Here is a 19,641-nt window from a genome sequence, read left to right as displayed (position 1 = left end):
GCGCCCACAGAATCGTCTAAATTTTCTCCTGACTATAGAATCCCCTATTACTGTTGCCACCCTCTTCAGTTCTCTATTCTTCTGAGCCAAAGGCCAGACTCAGTATCAGAGGCATGGCCACTGGAGAAGGCAGGAGACTAGGGTTGAGAGGGTTAAAAAAATCAATCACGGTTGAATGGCGGAGCAGACAATAGGATGAATGGTCTAATTCTGCTCTTGTCTTATGGACTCTAAGCCTGTCATTGAAGTGCTGTACAAATTCAGGGCCAATTAGGGAGACACAAAATTTCTAACATCTCCAGTGATATCCACACCTCACAAACAAATAAGGAAAACATCAGGTGCCCTCATCGTGAGCAAACTGAAACTAGATTCTTAATATAAGTGAAGAACCACATTTTTGAGTGAGACACATCATTAGCATATACAATGTACAGAAGGGGCTAGTACTGTGACTGACCCCAGTGGAAGGCCATAACAGATTTTCCTTTGTTGGCTAATTTGATATATGAGGTGCACAATGAACTTTTAGCTGCTGACAGTGGAATTATTTAGTTAAATGAATATTACAAGCATGCTCTTGACTGCATCATGACTTACTGCAATACTTGCAGAATAGTGAAACTAAGGTCAAAACCAAAGCAAATCTCACTTAGAAACTCTTGGGTACCTCTTGGCTAACAGAGCCAACGTGCTATGCAGTTCTTTATTTGCAAACAGCAGAATTCTAATGCTCAACTTAAGTTCAGAAACCCAATCACAATGTCCATTTCCAGGATGCCATGAGAATCAGTTGTAAAGCAATGAGCAAAGCTGGCATAGCTTGAGTAGCTCCATGTGCAAGCCCTACTTTGAATAGATAGATAGATAGATAGATACTTTATTCATCCCCATGGGGAAATTCAACTTTTTTTTTCCAATGTCCCATACACTTCTTGTAGCAAAACTAATTACATACAATACTTAACTCAGTAAAAAATATGATATGCATCTAAATCACTATCTCAAAAAGCATTAATAATAGCTTTTAAAAAATTCTTAAGTCCTGGCGGTTGAATTGTAAAGTCTAATGGCATTGGGGAGTATTGACCTCTTCATCCTGTCTGAGGAGCATTGCATCGATAGTAACCTGTCGCTGAAACTGCTTCTCTGTCTCTGGATGGTGCTATATAGAGGATGTTCAGAGTTTTCCATAATTGACCGTAGCCTACTCAGTGCCCTTCGCTCAGCTACCGATGTTAAACTCTCCAGTACTTTGCCCACGACAGAGCCCGCCTTCCTTACCAGCTTATTAAGACGTGAGGCGTCCCTCTTCTTAATGCTTCCTCCCCAACACGCCACCACAAAGAAGAGGGCGCTCTCCACAACTGACCTATAGAACATCTTCAGCATCTCACTAGACATTGAATGACGCCAACCTTCTAAGGAAGTACAGTCGACTTTCCTGATATCTGCAACATGAACACCAACGAAACACTCCAAAGGACCTTAAAAACCCTAAGCATCATCAACGACCTGGTAAATGATCCAAGCAATGAAGTCTTTGACTTTGCAAGAAAAACTTAGACAACTCTTAGCACTTGTGAACGTGAGACCATCAGATCTACAAGTAACATAACTAACAGTCCATTACTGAAGTCACATTTTACGCATATCGAATGCATGCTGTGACAGATCCATGTACAGTGCCTCAAATGAAGCAGCTGAATGGATGTGGGGGTAGAAGGGTGGGTTGGCAAGTTTGCAGACGACACAAAGGTTGGTGGTGTTGTAGATAGTGTAGAGGATTGTCAAAGATTGCAGAGATACATTGATAGGATGCAGAAGTGGGCTGAGAAGTGGCAGATGCAGTTCAACCTGGAGAAGTGTGAGGTGGTACACTTTGGAAGGACAAACTCCAAGGCAGAGTATAAAGTAAATGGCAGGATACTTGGTAGTGTGGAGGAGCAGAGGGATCTGGCGGTACATGTCCACAGTGTTAGTTTTCATAAGTCGAGGGATAGAGTTTAAGTGACGCGATGTAATGATGCAGCTCTATAAAACTCTAGTTAGGCCACACTTGGAGTACTGTGTCCAGCTCTGGTTGTCTCACTATAGGAAGGATGTGGAAGCATTGGAAAGGGTACAGAGGAGATTTACCAGGATGCTGCCTGGTTTAGAGAGTATGGATTATGATCAGAGATTACAGGAGCTAGGGCTTTACCCTTTGGAGAGAAGGAGGATGAGAGGAGACATGATAGAGGTGTGCAAGATATTAAGAGGAACAGACAGAGTGGACAGCCTACGCCTCTTCCCCAGGGCACCACTGCTCAGTACAAGAGGACATGGCTTTGAGGTAAGGAGAGGGAAGTTCAAGGGGGATATTAGAGGAAGGTTTTTCACTCAGAGAGTGTTTGGTGCGTGGAATGCACTGCCTGAGTCAGTGGTGGAGGCAGATACACTAGTGAAGTTTAAGAGACTACTAGACAGGTATATGGAGGAACTTAAGGTGGCGGGGGGTTATATGGGAGGCAGGGTTTGAGGGTTGGCACAACATTGTGGGCTGAAGGGCCTGCAATGTGCTGTACTATTCTATGTTCTCTGATTCCTAACCTTGACATTGAACCATGACTGCTTCCCTGCTATTGAAAGATGCAAATTCTTATACAATGTGACAGGGTAGGTGCAGTAACAATGTTTTGCTGAAGTGCCTGGAACCAAAGATTGGTCACTTAGAACACAAATGAGAACTTTTTCACTCTAAGAGTAGTGTATCTTTGTAATTCACCATGCAAAGCTATGGAAACTAGCTTCTGAATACAATCACAACAGTGACTGATAGATTGTTGGTTACTAAAAGGATCAAGGGACAGGTGGTTAGTGACAACAGTCTTGCTGAGGAAGCAGATCAGCCAAATGGTGGAATTCTGCTCCTATTATTTAGAAATAAACATCAGTATATAATTTATATCAACTATCAGAGAGAATATATCAAGAGGTGTGCAAGCTATCATGATTATAAACACAAAATTAAGAAATGGTAGTGGGTTGGGTATGAATTGGACTTTGGTTTTTCAGGGTTAACTGGTAAGAAATAAAGAACATCCTTACTGAACCCAAGTTTCAGCAATAATTAGCAACCATGCAGAATCTACTTTCAGAACCCTTCATATGGCTTTCAAAATTACACTATGCTACTGGCCAATGTATTTGTCACTGAGGTCAGGCATGAGAATCCAGAAACTTGGGGTGGGCAGCAATGGGATGGGTAACAAAGATAGTGATTTTGCAGAGGATGTTCACACAGGTTTTACTCCAATGCCTGTGTCACCCAGAATAAATTCTGTGAATGGGTCTCCAGTATTCAAGCAGCTAATAGCTTTAGTAAAGCAAATCAATGAGATATTGCAACTGCTGAAATCACATTTGATCATAAACCATGGCCTGACAGATTGCCAAGTTTACTATAATCATACATACTTGGGTACTGAAGTCAGTGTCTGTATGAAAGATGAATTCCACTACCTTCTTAAACAAAGTAGAGTTAAGGCCAGACTTTATCACTGTGTCTATCTGGTGTCCTGCATGGGTGTTTCTCTACAATCAGGGTAAGCAGATTTCGTATCACAGAACAGCTTCACCATGTAGCTTGCAGAATCAGTGCACAGAAATATCACATCAGCCATGACTTTTTTATTTTGATTAAGTTGAGCTTATAAAAGTCGAAAGATACCAAAAGTTGATGCTTTATTGACTGACGATTTTTAACAACCAAAATTAACCAATATTGATCACCAAAGTAAAAAAACAAAAAGATTCAAGCTCTATGTGTAGGCTCCCAGTGGCATAAGTGTTAGAATGTAAAAATATAGAATTTAGAAGATAAACATGGAACAAAGGCACATGGTTTTAATATGGGATTTTAACATTCATTTTGATTTAGATAAGCAGACTATCTCAGGGCAGAATTTCTTTAACATATTCTGGATACCTTTCTGTACACTATGCCCTAGAAGCAACGAGACAGACCATATAAGATTTAATAACCAGCAATGTGCCAGATTTAGTTAACAGTCTAACAGTACATGAACATTTATCTAATGGTGATCACATGATTAAGTTCAAGGTTTTGCTCAAAGCAATGGAACGCAAAATGCCAACCAAGATTCTAGATTTGTTGACTTCCACATGATGAGACTTTAGCAACAGTATATGGTGTAAATCAACTAATAGCAAATACTATTAAAAATTAAATTAGTATATCGAACCACTTTATACCCCTGAGGAAAAAGCAGCCTACTTGCATAAAATTATAGCAGGGATTAAATAAATAAGTACAATATTAAGCTAAAATTAAAAAATATATATATAAATACAAAATCCAGGCAACTGGAGAACAGCAAAAGATGACAAAACAAGTAATAATAGCTACAAAAAGGGAGTATGAAAATAAGCTTGCAAGGATACAAAGACAAGCACAAAAGTTTTACAGTTAGTAAAAATAGAATGGCAGAGAACATGAAGGTACCTTGAAAATTAATAATAGTGATATTGCAATGCAATGTAAGAAGGATATGCAAATATGCCACATAATTAATGTGTTTAAGTGTAACATTACAGAATAAGGCTGGAAGTTTGTTGGTCAGATATCCCAAGGAAACTAATGCCAATTTGGAAAATGAAACTGCAACCAAAAAAAAGGGAATGAAATTGACAAATTTCTAAGACTAGATAGTTTGCAGCAGCAGCTGTTTTAAAGCAATAGGAAAGCCCTGGGCAGAAGACTAATGCAGCTGGTAGAGTTGTTACCTTACAGCTCCAGTGACCCAGATTCAATCATGAGTTTTGGTGCCATTTATTGGAGTTAGCATGCTTTCCTTGTAATTGTGTGGGTATTCAGTTTCTACCCTTAACCCAATACCACGTGGAGGTTCATTGGCTGTTGTGTATGTGAGAGGTACAGTCTGGAGAGGCGTATGGGGAAGGAATAGGAAGGTGGGAAAAGATGGGTTTAGTGTATGTAGATCAGTATAAATGGACAGCTGACATCCACTCAGTTGGCTCATGGGCTGGCAGCATGAACAATAAAGCAATAAATGAAAATTTTCACCAATTAGAAACTGCTCAACTAAAATACAAAAGTGTTTGCCAATCATTTGTTAAGAATAATAAAACCGGGAAGCAAGGAAATTCTAGGTATGTTAACCTATCATCTGAGAGTGGCAGGGGGCCTGGAATGCAGTATCAGCGAAGGTGGTGGAAGTAGATACAATAATAATGACTAAAAGGCATTTAGATTGATGCATGACCAGGCAGAGAGCAGAGTGGGCAGATGGGATTAGTTTAGACTGGCATCATGGTTGGCACAGACACGACAAGCTGAAGGACCTGTTCTTGTCCTGTACTGTTCTACTAGTAAAAGACATAGAAGGCGCTTGGGAGGACCCTCACTAGGGTTGCAGGCCCACTTAGATAAGCTTGGCCCAGTTAACTATTCCACATACCGCAAATAAGGTGTAATACACCCAGTCCTCTTTAGCTGCTGTTTTGCTATTCATGTCTGAGCTCTATAAGGTACTAATCACTCACTGTGTAAGTATAGATTTCAGTCTGTAGATCACTGTGCCAAGTGGCTACCTGTTATGTACTCATGCCCTTGTTTAGAGAGCTTACTTTGTGACTTCAAAACTGATCATAGTTTCCAAGTTTCAATGGAAGTAATTTTTAAGTTGAAGTAACTTCTTTTTGGGTACCAATGTACTAATACTTTGGAATATAATAGGCCATATTTTTACTTTTTATTTGAGGGTATATTAGGTATGAAGGAGAGGGTCCAGTAGTATCTGTGCCTTATATTACCCATAGCAAGTTTGTGCTCCTACCCCGATAGATAATGAAGATTGACTGCACGAGAAGTTGGGGTAAGGCGCAGAACAGCAAATGAGCAAAGCTTGGTAATTATGAGGAGCAATAGATTAAAAAGATAAATTGTGGAAATTAGATTAAAAAGGCTGGGAAATGGCTTGGGTGAATTAGAACCATTAGTGTATAGACCAAACAAGTAGAATGGCAAAATAACAATATAAATTATTAGCAGAGGTGCAAGAACAGTACTTTAATCTGCTGAAATTAATTTTGGCTGAATAAGGTGGAAATGTTACTGCACTGACCATACATATGCTACTGAGGAGAACCTCTGGTTCAGTAAGCCTGCTTACCATAATACCTATTGAAACAGGCCCAGACAAACTTGTAGTTGTGAGTTACTCTGTTCACTACAGCTCCCAGACAGCTCACACAATGCTGCACGACCTGTCAGAAAACAAGATGAATACCATTACACAAAAGTACTAAATAAACCAACTCTTAATAGTCATCATGTACACGACAAGTCATCGAATGGACTCTGCTCTAAAGTAGCACTGAAATGTTTATTATTACTGTTCAAACTGAACAAAGTACAACCTTCACATAAATAAGTTGTTGCAGAGTTAAAGACGGAAAAACATTTTACAAAAGCAAGACACTGCAGATCCTCAACACTGTAAATAGTAAAGTTTTATACGTCAGCATGTTGGGAGAACCTACGGAACAAAGATAGGGCTGCTCTGCTTTGCACAGCATTTGTGGAAATGACATTAGTAGCAAGGCAGGGCAAAGAGCCGTAGGGTGAGCATACAAACAACTCGAGTGAGAATCACAATACGGTCATGCCACAGGAGGTGGCCATTCAGCCCATCAAGTAATGCAAACTTTGGAAATTACATTACATAGAACATAGAACTCTACAGCACATTACAGGCCCTCCGGCCCATGTCATTACTTGCTTTATCCCCACAGCTCCGCTAATTCATCTTCCTCAAATGCCAGTCAGTTCCTGGTTAAAGGCTCCGAATGACCACTTCCACCACAGCTAATCAGCAAGGAACAGGACAATCGGTCCACCAAGTCCATACCAGTTATCGAGTTCTCATTTTATTCTTTCCATACTTCTATCAGCTTTCCCTAAATTTCACAATTCCCTTTGATACTACTGGCAATTTGTAATAGCTAATTAACCTACACTTTGGCTATGAAGGAAACTGGAGCACGGGGGAAACCGGGGAAACCCAGGCAGTCATATGTAAACTCGATTTAGAATGAAAATTTTTGGCATTGAGGTAGCGGTCCTATCAACCACACCACTGTGGCACCACTGTTATAAGTAGCAAGTTGCAGAGAAACAGGAAAACCTCTTTTTTTAACCCAAAATTTTAAATTTTTGAAGCATTTGTAAATGGGAACAGCTTTCTTCAAGTTACCCAGTAATAAATGATCAGCCCTCTTCCAAAGAAGAGTGGATGGCACTAGCCAAACCCAACATTTCATACTCCAGGCTGGTTAAAAACACAACCTCAACATACCCAATTGTCCTTTGTGATCTTCAAAAGATTTTATTTATACGAGTCTCCCAGAAAATCTTACCATCACTTCCAACAAGCCACCTAAAGAGCAGTGAGTCAACTGGAACTTTCATGACCGAGACAGATTTTTATTAGAGAATGTAATTGAGGAATATGAGTTAGACATGGGTAGAGTGTGAAAACAGATTAGTCATATTCAGAATTAATTGCAGAGGAACCTGAGGATCTAAAATAGCCTTGTTCTGATACGTTTCAATGCTGTCCTTCACCCGCACTACGATAGACAACTGCCTATGACCTCTACAATGCCACTTTATAGACAGACTCCTGATAAAAAAAATTGATTCAATAAAGAGTATCAACAGGCCAGCCCAATAATGAACTCCTCTCATGAGAAAATTTGTACTAGATATTAAATTGGAATGGGAGAGGGGCTATACCAGACTAGTTAAGAAGAGATCAGTACAATCCCACTCTCAGAAAATGATCACTATAACTCAGTCCTCTTCCTTCATAATTGCTGCGTACTTCTTTTCTCAGTGGCAGGACAGATGGCACATCAGAAATGATATACAAGCTGTTGAGAACAGCCCTAGCATCCCTCAATATCAATTCTGGACATCATGAAGTGTCAAGGCTTAGGTCAAACATCTGGTCAGGAAATCGCTGGTTGATATTCTCCCACTAATAACCCTCTGTTATATAACAAAAATATTATAGCATAGGATATTAACTGGCCATGCGTACATACTGACTCCTTATGGAGCAATCTATTTAGTATTATTATCATCAGTTCTCTTTCCCTCCAATTTCTTCCCAATTTCTCAAAGGCTGCCCAGAACTAAAAGTAGCTGAATGTGTAGCCAAGAAGATCATTCTCAAATGTCTACCTGATTCTCTTTATAAACCCTTGACTTGTATCCTTCTGCTCCAGATTGTCACCAAGATGTGTATGTATATTTATGCTCATAACTTCAAGTGTCTTTCATTCTCTTTAATCTTTGCTCCAGTTCTTGAAACATCCATGGAAACACTCCCCTTTCTCTTATCCAACTTGATTCCATATTAAACTGATTTTAACTGTCTTTGCTCCATGAAGAGGAGATTCAATTTCTCCTGGATAATCTTGTAGTTGAAAACCTTTATTCCTATTGCTGTTCTTTCTGCATCTTCAAGAACCCTTGACCCTTTCTAAAGTGCTATACTCTGATTAGATACAATACCACAGCTATAGCCAATCCAGTTCTTTTTCACAAAAAGTTCAATGTAACCTTTTCACCAGGCACCAGTTAGAAGCATGGTGCAATATTGTTCACTGCCTGAAAAAATGCACAACAGCATCTAGTTTGGCAGCACTTTTATTATCTTAAATATTTACTCCTTCAAAAACTAGTACACCTTGGTTAGTGAGTACCATTTTTAAATGCACTAGTTATCCTTCTTCATCACTCCAGTAGCACCTCCCACACACACAAGGCCAAGCACAGCTGGAGCATGGAAACATCACCACTTGCAGACCTTGCCCCTCCAGATTAGTAAGTGTCCTGATAGCTCCTTAATTAATACTGGCCTAAATCTCGAAAATCACAGTCTGCAGCACCATGCAAATACCTTCACCACACAGACCTCAGAAGCTCAAGGAGGTCACCCCACACTATGACAGCCAAGACAAGAGATGGGCAATAAATATAGCTTTTTTTTTTTAACCATTGTGCAGATATATGAGTGGATAAACAGTTGAAACCTAATTATTTCCATGTTACTTAAGTCTTTTACTGTCAATATTATATAGTAAAACCTGTTCACACTTTCTCCAAATCTATTGATGTTTTCAGAAAACATGCTGCCCAGTTCATGCCAAATCAAGATCAAGGCACTCCTGATTCCTTGTGCCATGGTACATCATAGCAGGACAGTGCAGATGAAGGTACAGTTAGAAAGGCATTATAGGATGGAAGGCTTCAGGATTTTATGATACTAAGAGCTGTTATGGGAGAGGTGGGACCTGGGTGGGCCAGAGAGGTGGCAACTCCACAGACAGGAACACACATCCTCAGAGAGATTTGATGGTTCTGTTCAAAAGCAAGGTTTAAAGTCAGCCTGGACATTTTTTGTGTGTGCAGGCACATGTGGAGGGGTGCGTTTTATGGTGCTGGGAAGTTGACATGGATTTCAGATTGTTATCTTTGTAGTAAGCTCAAAAAGTGCGAGATAGTGGAAATTATAAATCAGAATTTTTAGAGAATTAAGCTGAGATGTAAAGAGTATCAGTGTGAAAGATGTAAATAAGACTTCCAGACTACAGAAAAAATTTACAAGGATGTTGCTGGGACTTGAGGACCTGAGTTACAGGGATAGGTTGAATAGATTAGGACATTATTCCCTGAAACACTGAAGATTGAGGGGAGATTTGATACAAAATTATGAGGAGTACAGATAGGGTAAATGCAAGTAAGCTTTTTCCACCAAGGTTGAATGACACTACAACTACAGGTCATGGGTTAAGGGTGAAAGGTGAAATGCTTAAGGGGAACCGGTGGGGGGGAACGACTTCTTTACTCAGAGGATGGCAAGAATGTAGAACAAGCTTCCAGTGCAAGTTGTGGATGCTGGGTTGATTTCAACATTTAAGAGAAATTTGGATACATACAAAGCTTCCCGGGTGGTCTAGTGGCTAGGATTCGGCGCTCTCACCGCCATGATCCAGGTTCGATTCCTGGTCAGGGAATTAGAATATTTCTTGTTCTGGTCACCGAATTATAGGAAAGATGTCAACAAAATAGAGAGAGTACAGAGAAGATTTACTAGAATGTTACCTGGGTTTCAGCACCTAAGTTACAGGGAAAGACTGAACAAGTTAGGTCTTTATTCTTTGGAGCGTAGAAGGTTGAAGGGGACTTGATAGAGGTATTTAAAATAATGAGGGGGATAGTTAGAGTTGACGTGGATAGGCTTTTTCCATTGAGAGTAGGGGAGATTCAAACAAGAGGACATGAGTTGAGACTTAGGGGGCAAAAGTTTAAGGGTAAGATGAGGGGGAATTTCTTTACTCAGAGAGTGTGGAATGAGCTTCCAGTAGAAGTGGTAGAGGCAGGTTCGGTATTGTCATTTAAAGCAAAATTGGATAGGTATATGGACAGGAAAGGAATGGAGGGTTATGGGCTGAGTGCGGGTCAGTGGGATTAGGAGAGAGTAAGCGTTCGGCACAGACTAGAAGGGCCGAGATGGCCTGTTTTCGTGCTGTAATTGTTATATGGTTACAAGAAGGGTATGGAGGGTGCAGGACAATGGAACTGGGCAGATTAATGCGTCAGCACAGACAAGAGGGTTCGAAGGACCTGCTGTAGTGTTATAAGTCTCTATGAGGGCTGTTCTCAGGAAGTTACCATAACACAATTAGATTTGGCATTTCAGAAAAGAACACACGTGATAGATAAATATACCAGAAAAGGATCAAGATGAAATAGGAGTGAAAGTTTTAAATTAAAATAAAGTGATTTTTTATTTGTCGGAGCTTAATGGGAACAGTTATATACAGTAAGTCACTGTCAGAGCAACGTGGGGCACGTTCCCACAAAGTAGGAATTGTAAGAGAGAAGCTTAGGTGGGATACAAATAATATATCAGACAGCCAAAAAAGAGTATCAAAAATACAGCAATGAAATTAAACATGGAAATTCCTTAAAAACAATGAGAGAATATAATAAAATAACAGCAGGTAAGATTAAAAAATCTAAAGAATAAACAGGAACAGCAGGCAAACAGGCCTCCTGAGACTGCTCCAAAATCTTGGCTTAAACACCACTTTCCAAGTTTCTCCCAATGCTCCTTAATACTCTTATAATTCAAATGTGTGTCAAAGTCTGTTTTGAATTATTCCACCTTTACAGCTTTATGTGGTGAATCCCTCCAAGTGATGAAATTCCTACTCATCTCCGTCTTAAATAGGCTTTCCTTTATAAGTTCATAAGGACCATGAGGATAACTAAAACAGTGCTAAATAAGAATTAAGAATCAGATTTATTATAATTGTCTTATATTTCTTGATATTTGTTATTTTGCATCAGCAGTACACTGCAAAGAGGGTAGAGTTGGAGGATGAGGATAAAGTTCTTCAAGAATATTTTGACTTTGTGTTCACAAAAGAACAAAATCATGCCTTTGCTACAGTTAAATAAAGATGAATGTGAAACAAAGTGAAATAAACATAGTAAGAGAGGTGGTTTATTAGCTTGAATGCAGGCAATTTGTCGACCTGAATGAAATAATTCCAGGCTACGATGACACTGCAGAACCCTGAATGCCATTTTTCAACACTTCCTGGTTACAGGATTGGGACCACAGGAGTAGACAACTGTTTGCCTTGCTTAGAAAGGATGGATGGGATAAAACAAAAAAAAACCAGGCTGTTGGTGGACAATCTAATGCAATTCGTTCGAAAGAACTTACATTTAGAAAGACACAGGGTAATCAGGGACAGTCAGCATGGATATGTTAAGGGAAGATCATGCCTGACTAATGTGGCCTTTCTATGAGCAGGTAATGATGAGTGACAAGAGCAATAACATCAAAAAGGCTGATAATAGCAAGGCTTCTTACAAGATTGCATGTGGAAAGCTGGTCAAAAAGATAAAAGGATAAAACCACAGAACCATAGAACACTACAGCACAGTACAGGCCCTTCAGCCCTCCATGTTGTACTGACCCATATAATCCTTTAAAAAAAGTACTAAACCCGCACTACCCCATAACCCTCCATTTTTCTTTCATCCATGTGCCTGTCCAAGAGGCTCTTAAATACCCCTAATGTTTTAGCCTCCGCCACCATCCCTGGCAAATCATTCCAGGGATGATTTTAACACTCTGTAAAAAACTTACCCCGATGTCTCCTCCAAAACTTCCCTCCCTTAATTTTGTACATATGCCCTCTGGTGTTTGCTATTGATGCCCTAGTAAAGAGGTACTGACTATCCACCCCATCTATGCCTCTCATAATCTTGTAGACCTCTATCAAGTCCCCTCTCATTCTTCTACGCTCCAAAGAGAAAAGTCCCAGCTCCGCTAACCTTGCTTCATATGACTTGTTCTCTAAACCAGGCAACATCCTGGTAAATCTCCTCTGCACCCTCTCCATAGCTTCCACATCCTTCCTATAATGAGGTGACCAGAATTGAACACAAAAGTGCGGTCTCACCAGAGATTTGTAGAGTTGCAACATGACCTCTCAACTCTTGAACTCAATCCCCGTTAATGAAGCCTAGCATCCCATAGACCTTCTTAACTACCCTATCAACCTGTACAGTGACCTTGAGGGATGTATAGATTTGAACCCCAAGGTCCCTTTGTTTATCCACACTCTTAAGTGACTGACCATTAATCCTGCACTCTGTCTTCTGGTTTGTCCTTCCAAAATGCATCACCTCACACTTGTCCGGATTGAACTCCATCTGCCATTTTTCTGCCCAACTCTGCAGCCTGTCTATATCTCCTGTAACCTTCGAAAACCTACAGCTCCATCCACAACTCCTCCAATCTTCGTGTCATCTGCAAACTTACTCACCCATCCTTCTGCCTCTACATCCAGGTCATTTATAAAAATTGCAAATAGCAGGGGTCCCAGGACAGATCCCTGCAGCACTCCACTAGTCACCGACCTCCAGGCAGAATACTTTCCTTCCACAACTACCCTCTGCTTTCTTCCTTTAAGCCAATTTTTTATCCAAACAGCCAAGGTTCTACTTATCCTATGCCTCATGACTTTCTGGATGAGTCTCTCATGAGGGACCTTGTCAAATGCTTTGCTAAAGTCCATGTAGACCACATCCACTGCCCTACCTTCATCAATTTCTTTTGTTACCTCTTCAAAAAGCTCAATAAGGCTCGTGAGGCACAATCTTCCCTTCACAAAACCATGTTGACTATCCATGAGTAGACTGTACTTCTCCAAATGCTCGTAGATCCGATCCTTAAGAATCCTTTCCAGTAGTTTGCAGACCACCGACGTAAGACTCACTGGTCTACAGTTCCCAGGTTTCTCCCTATTACCTTTTTTAAACAAGGGAACTACATTTGCCATTCTCCAGTCCTCCGGCACTTCCCCTGCTGCCAAAGAGGATTCAAAGATCATGGCTAATGCTCCTGCGATCTCTTCTCTCAATTCCCACAACAACCTGGGGTGTATCATATCTGGCCCTGGGGAATTTATCAATCTTAATGTTTTTAAGAAGATCCAGCACTACTTCTTCCTTAATCTCCACATTGTCCAGCACACAGGCCTGCTCTACTTCGACCTCATCCTGATCAAGATCCTTTTCACTTGTGAATACTGAAGCAAAGTATTCATTTAGGTCCTCCCCAACCTTCTCCACTTCCAGGCACATGTTGCCCTCTTTATCCTTTAGTGGTCCCACCTTCGTTCTCATCATCCCCCTATTCTTCACATACGCATAGAACGCCTTGGGGTTCTCTTTAATCCTACATGCCAAGGCCTTCTCATGCCCCCTTCGAGCTCTACTAAGTCCTTTCTTTAGCTCCTTCCTGGCTACCCTATATTTCTCATAAGCCCCTCCTACTTCCTGCTTCTTATGTCTAACATATGCTTCCTTTTTCCTCTTGACAAGTTGCCTCACATGTTTCATCAGCCATGGTTCCTTTTTCCTACCATTTTTTCCTTGCCTCAGTGGGATAAACCTATCCTGAACCCAGCTCAAGTGGTCCCTAAACTTCTCCCACATTACTTCTGTGCTTTCCCCTTTGAACATCTGTTTCCAATTTACTCTCGCTCGTTCCTGCCTCATCCCTTCAAAGTTAGCCTTTCCCCAGTTAAGCACTTTACCATTTCGTCTGATTTCATCCTTTTCCATTGCTATGCTGAGGCTAAGGGAGTTGTGGTCACTCTCACCAAAATGCTCCCCCAGCAAGAGGTCTGTTACCTGACCAGGTTCATTACCCAGAACTAGATCCAGTATAGCCTCTCCTCTTGTCAGCCAGTCCACATACTGAGTCAGGAATCCTTCTTGAACACACCTGACAAATTCAGCCCCATCTATCCCCCTTGCACTCAGGAGGTGCCAGTCAATATGAGGGAAGTAGAAATCACCCATAACTACTACCCTGTATTTCCTGCACCATTCTAAAATCTGCCTGCTTATCTGCTCCTCAGTGTCCTGAGGGCTATTTAGGGCCTATCGACTACTCCCAGCACAGTGATTGATCCCTTCCTATTTCTGACTTCCACCCAGACTGACTCTGTGGACACTCCTTCTGCAGCGTCCTCCCTTTCTATAGCCGTGATACTATCCCTGACCAGCAATGCCACCCCCCCTCCTTTTCTACCTCCCACCCTATTCCTTTTAAAACACCTGAACCCCAGGACCTGCATCATCCAATCCTGCCCTTCCTCTAACCAAGTTTCAGTAACGGCCACAACATCGTAGTTCCACGTACTGATCCATGCTCTAAGTTCATCCTCCTTGTTCCTAATACTCCTAGCATTGAAATAGACACATTTCAACCCCTTTAACTGGCTACAATTATGTTCTGTCCCCTGCCTGTCCTTCCTCATCAACTCAGAACTCTTAGCATCATGCCCTTGTCCTTCTAGCTTAATCCCTGCACTCACATTCTGATTCCCACCCCCCTGCCCAACTAGTTTAAACCCACCCCAACAGCTCTATCAAACCTGCCAGCCAGGATATTGGTCCCCCGGGATTCAAGTGCAACCCGTCCTTTCTGTACAGGTCACACCCGCCCCAAAAGAAGTCCCAATGATCCAGAAATCTGAATCCCTGCCCCCTGCTTCAAACCCTCAGCCACGCATTTATCCTCCACCTCATTCTATTCCTATTCTCACTGTCCTGTGGCACAGGCAGTAATCCCGAGATTACTACCTTTAAGATCCTGCTTTTCAACTTCCTTCCTAACTCCCTGTAGTCTTCTTTCAGGACCTCTTCCCTTTTCCTACCTATGTCATTGGTACCAATATGTACCACGACCTCTGGCTGTTCTCCCTTCCACCGCAGGATATCTTGGATGCAATCAGAAACATCCCGGACCCTGGCACCTGGGAGGCAAACTACCATTCGAGTTTCTTTCCTGCGTCCACAGAATTGCCTGTCTGAACCCCTGACTATAGAGTCCCCTATCACTACTGCCTCTTCCTTTCCCTACCCTTCTGAGCCACAGGGCGAGACTCTGTGCCAGAGGCTTGGCCACTGTCGCTTCCCCCAGGTAGACTGTCCCCCCCCAACAGTACTCAAACAGGAGTACTTATCGTCAAGGGGTAAAGCCACAGGGGTACTCTCTAGTACCTGACTCTTCCCCTTCCCCCTCCTGACTGTGACCCACTTGTCTGTCTCCTGTGACCACCTGCCTATAACTCCTCTCTATCACCTCCTCACTCTCCCTGACCAGACAAAGGTCATCGAGCTGCAGCTCCAGTTCCCTAACACGGTCCCTTAGGAATTGCATCTCGATGCACTGGGTGCAGATGTGGCCGTCCGGGACACCGGGGGACTCCAGGACCTCCCACATCTGACACCAACCACAGAAAAATGATTGTTCTGAAGCAAACCATGAGTAACTGGTTCCAAAATGGAATCAGTGGCAGGAAGCAAAGGCACTGCGTGAGCAATTCTTCTGTGAGTGGAGGGTTGCTCCACAAAGCTCAGTAACTGGCCCAATACTTTCCTTATATATATGAATAACTTAGACTAAAACATACATACATAAGAGAGGAGTAAGATGATGGTACAAAAGTTGGCCATGTACACAGCAAGCTTAAAGGCTGATTTATACTTGTGCATAGGGGCTACACCACAGCCTGCGCCGTAACCCTGATTTTCACTTCTGTATCGCTCTATGCTGTAGCGAGCAAGTGTTGGTGTGTGCCAAAACGCTAGTTGGTGGTGAGGTTTCCATGCCACTGTGTTGAGTTTCTTCGTGAGAGACATGGACGAGGAAATGCATTTCAAACATTTTTGCATGTTGGCAGGTAGATTTGACAATTTGGTACATCTACTTCGCATCGGTATATGCACAGCCTACAGACATGGCGGAGAAGAAGCAACCAGAAATGCGTAGGAGGAAATGCGATGCTACCAAGCGGACCAATCACAGTTGTTGCAATCTGCGTCGCCGTGATGCATGAGTAACTTTTCTGGAGGTGCACGTCACCCTGTGTAGGGTACAGCGTAGGGTATGCGATACCTATGGCGTCGATGCAATGCACAAGTATAAATCAGGCTTTAGACCGCAGCAAGACAGACTGTTTCACTGGTTGAAACATGAAAACACATGGAAAATGAAATTTAATCTAGAGAAGCGCAAGATAATGCAACTTAGAATGTGCAAAAATGTAGAGGGATACAGCAGGGTACTCAGTGGGGTGGAGGAACAACACAATGGGACTTTGGATTTTATGTCCACAGATTTTCAAAAGGCGTCAGAAAAAGGCCAACAACATCATGAAGGATCCCAGTCACCTTGCTCATGGACTGTTCATCCAGCTTACATCTGGAAGAAGGCTAGGTATTCAAAAACAGTTAATTTCCCCAAGTAGTAAGGCTGATCAACACCTCCACCCGCTAACTCCACCACCACTTTACTATTTCCTGTGTCACCTTATGTACAGCTTAGCACCACTTCATGGACATAAAATCAAGCTATGTTATGTATTTGTATTTATTGTGTTTTTATTATTTGTTCTTTATTTTTATTTTACAATTTCTTTCTCCTTTATACCTTTGTATAGGAAATGATTTTAAACAACCTTGAAAAGGTCAATAAAGTGGTTAACAAAGAATATGGGATGTTGCTCTTAATAGTTGAAGCAGGGCTTCCGCTGGAACTGTAAACCATTTCAAATACACTACAGCCTGAGTACTGTGTAGAGTTCTGGTCTGCACATAACAGGGTAGATGCGTTTCCACTGGGGTTGGTGCAGAAGAAATTTAAGAGGATGTAACAGGGGCTGAAACTTTTAGTTATGCTAAAGAATTAGTTTTTTTTGGGATAACTAAAGGGTACAGAATTGTGAGAACTAGAGATGGCTAAAGGAAAGATGTAATTCCTGCAGTAGGGAGATTCGTAAGCCAGCAAGGATAGCTATGATCTCAGTGAATGGAGCACCAGACTTGAAGAGCCTGCTGACCTAGTCCTGTTCCAATTTTCTTGTGAGGGCCCAGATTCTTCCCCGATCATAAATTTTCTATGATTCTAGCCCTTTCTTTGTTTTAAAGGTTTCATTTTTATTAAGATACATTTAAAGTAAACAATAAAATTAATTTAAAATCTTTAAAATAAAAAGCATCAAAATGCTTTGATTCTCTTGAAGACTTATGTATTTAGACTCTGTCTCAATTCCTACATCTTGCTAAAATTGCAGCTTTTAGTTTATACTAGCTCTCCATTATTCCTATACCACCTACATTTTTGAGGGTGAAATTTGACCTGTTTGCCTGATCTGAAATCATATGATCATGACAACTACACATACCCAAGTTTAGATCACTATCATTAAGAAAAAGTAGAGCAATCCTATTATGCAAAGAGCTTCTTTCCAATCACTGACCATACAAAGACATCAGCCACTAGGCCAACTTTGCAAACACCAGCAAATCTCCTTCATTTCTCTAAAGTTACCTACCAGTTCAGGCGCAGTACACTCTGAACTGCATTTGGTCTCTCTTTTCATTTTTTACAGTGGTTGACCAACTTAGAAACAAGATTAAGCCATTCATCCTCTCATTATTGATAGGTATCTCAACTTAACAAAATATTTGCTTTGCAAGCTTTAGTACTCATGACTTGTATTAACTTCTGCAGTATAGCTCATCACATTGCAGAAACCAAATTTTGTAGTTCAAACCTATTTACTTATATCCACCCTAGATTCTTACCGTCATTCCATGTTTGAGGATAAGTTTCATGAGGTCTTCCTCTATAGTGGCCAAGAAGGTCTCACTTGGATGCTCCATCAACGGAACAACTAGTTCCAAAATCTTTGCCACATTACAGATGACAAGGAAGTCACTCTGAGTCTAGAAATGAAAAGATCAAATAGGAAATAGGGAAGAACAACATATAGCCATATATTTTTTCACCACCTTATCCAGCTTTCCACCAATTTTCATAGACCCTTGGATAGCAAGGAACATTGCAGCATGAAAACAGGTTATTTTGGCCCATCTCATCCACAAAACCAAGATATCTCATAGTTAGTCCCATTTACCTCCAAACCTTTCTTATCTATGTACCTGTACAAGTAGCTTTTTAAATGTAATTGCAGCCAACCCTACCACGTCTCTGGTATCCCTTAGCCTCCTACATTCCAGGGGAAAAAACACAGCCTATCCAGTCTCTCTTTATAATTTGAGCCTTCAGTCCTGGTAACACCCTTGTGAACCTTTTCTGTACGCTTTTCTAATTTAGTGACATTTCTCATAGTTGGGAATCAGAACAGTATACAAATACTGCAAGTGAGCTCTCACCATCATTCTGCACAATGAAGGCAAGTTGCCAAATGCCTGCTTCACCAAGCTCCCTTTGTTCTTCAATACTCCACATTTGTTTGTGCTTAACTCTAAATAGCTCACCTCACACTCATTGGGATTAAATTCCACATACCACTGCACTGCCCACCTTACCAACAAATCGATAATATCCTGTAGCCTGCTCTTTATTAACACCACCACCAATTTTTGCATTATCTGTAATCTTATTAGACCACAAGAGATAGGAGCAGAATTAGACTATTTGGTGCATCGAGTCTGCTTTGCACATCTCCTACCATTAAGCTAGCTGTGGATACTAAAAGGATGTGGCCAAAAGTTGTTTCTCAGACTAGAGGCTGTGATTAGGGATTGTGCCTCACGAATTGGTGCCAGTAACCTTGCAGATGACCCAAAATAGCTGGCTTAGTAGACAATGAAGATTATCAAATATAACTGGGGATTTTGATTGGCTGAGCAAATAATGGCAAAGGAAGTTAAATATTGATCAGTGTGAAAGTCAAGTCAAAGTCTTACAGTGAATGAATGGTGTTAAACAGAAAGACCTGGAGTTCAAGTACACGGTTCCCTGAATGTGGAGTCACAGGTAGAAAGGGTGGTGAAGGTGGTTTCACAGTCACGGCATTGAGTATAAACATTGAAGGTCATGGCGAGGTTGTACTAGATCTGGTAAGGCCACATAAGTACTATGTTCAGTTTTGGTCAGCCTGCTACAAAGAAGATATTGTTAAACTAGAAAAGAGTAAAGA

At 41.3% G+C, this 19,641-nt stretch overlaps 1 protein-coding gene across 7 annotated transcripts in view; it reads right to left on the bottom strand.

The window, feature by feature from the left end:
• LOC140728834 (nipped-B-like protein) overlaps positions 1-19,641 on the bottom strand; it is a 499,555-nt gene that overhangs the window by 97,424 nt on the left and 382,490 nt on the right. For all 7 annotated transcript variants that reach the window (XM_073047823.1, XM_073047821.1, XM_073047826.1 and 4 more), the window contains 2 exons: positions 18,281-18,421; positions 6,198-6,291 (listed from right to left, as the gene is read on the bottom strand). In XM_073047823.1, the coding sequence (XP_072903924.1) occupies positions 6,198-6,291; positions 18,281-18,421 (235 nt within the window). The remainder of the gene's footprint in view (positions 1-6,197; positions 6,292-18,280; positions 18,422-19,641) is intronic.

This window comes from Hemitrygon akajei, chromosome 6 (assembly GCF_048418815.1).
Source record: "Hemitrygon akajei chromosome 6, sHemAka1.3, whole genome shotgun sequence".
NCBI classification, from domain to species: domain Eukaryota; kingdom Metazoa; phylum Chordata; class Chondrichthyes; order Myliobatiformes; family Dasyatidae; genus Hemitrygon; species Hemitrygon akajei.
Note: the sequence above shows the minus strand (reverse complement) of the source record. Positions and strands in the feature narration are given on the sequence as shown.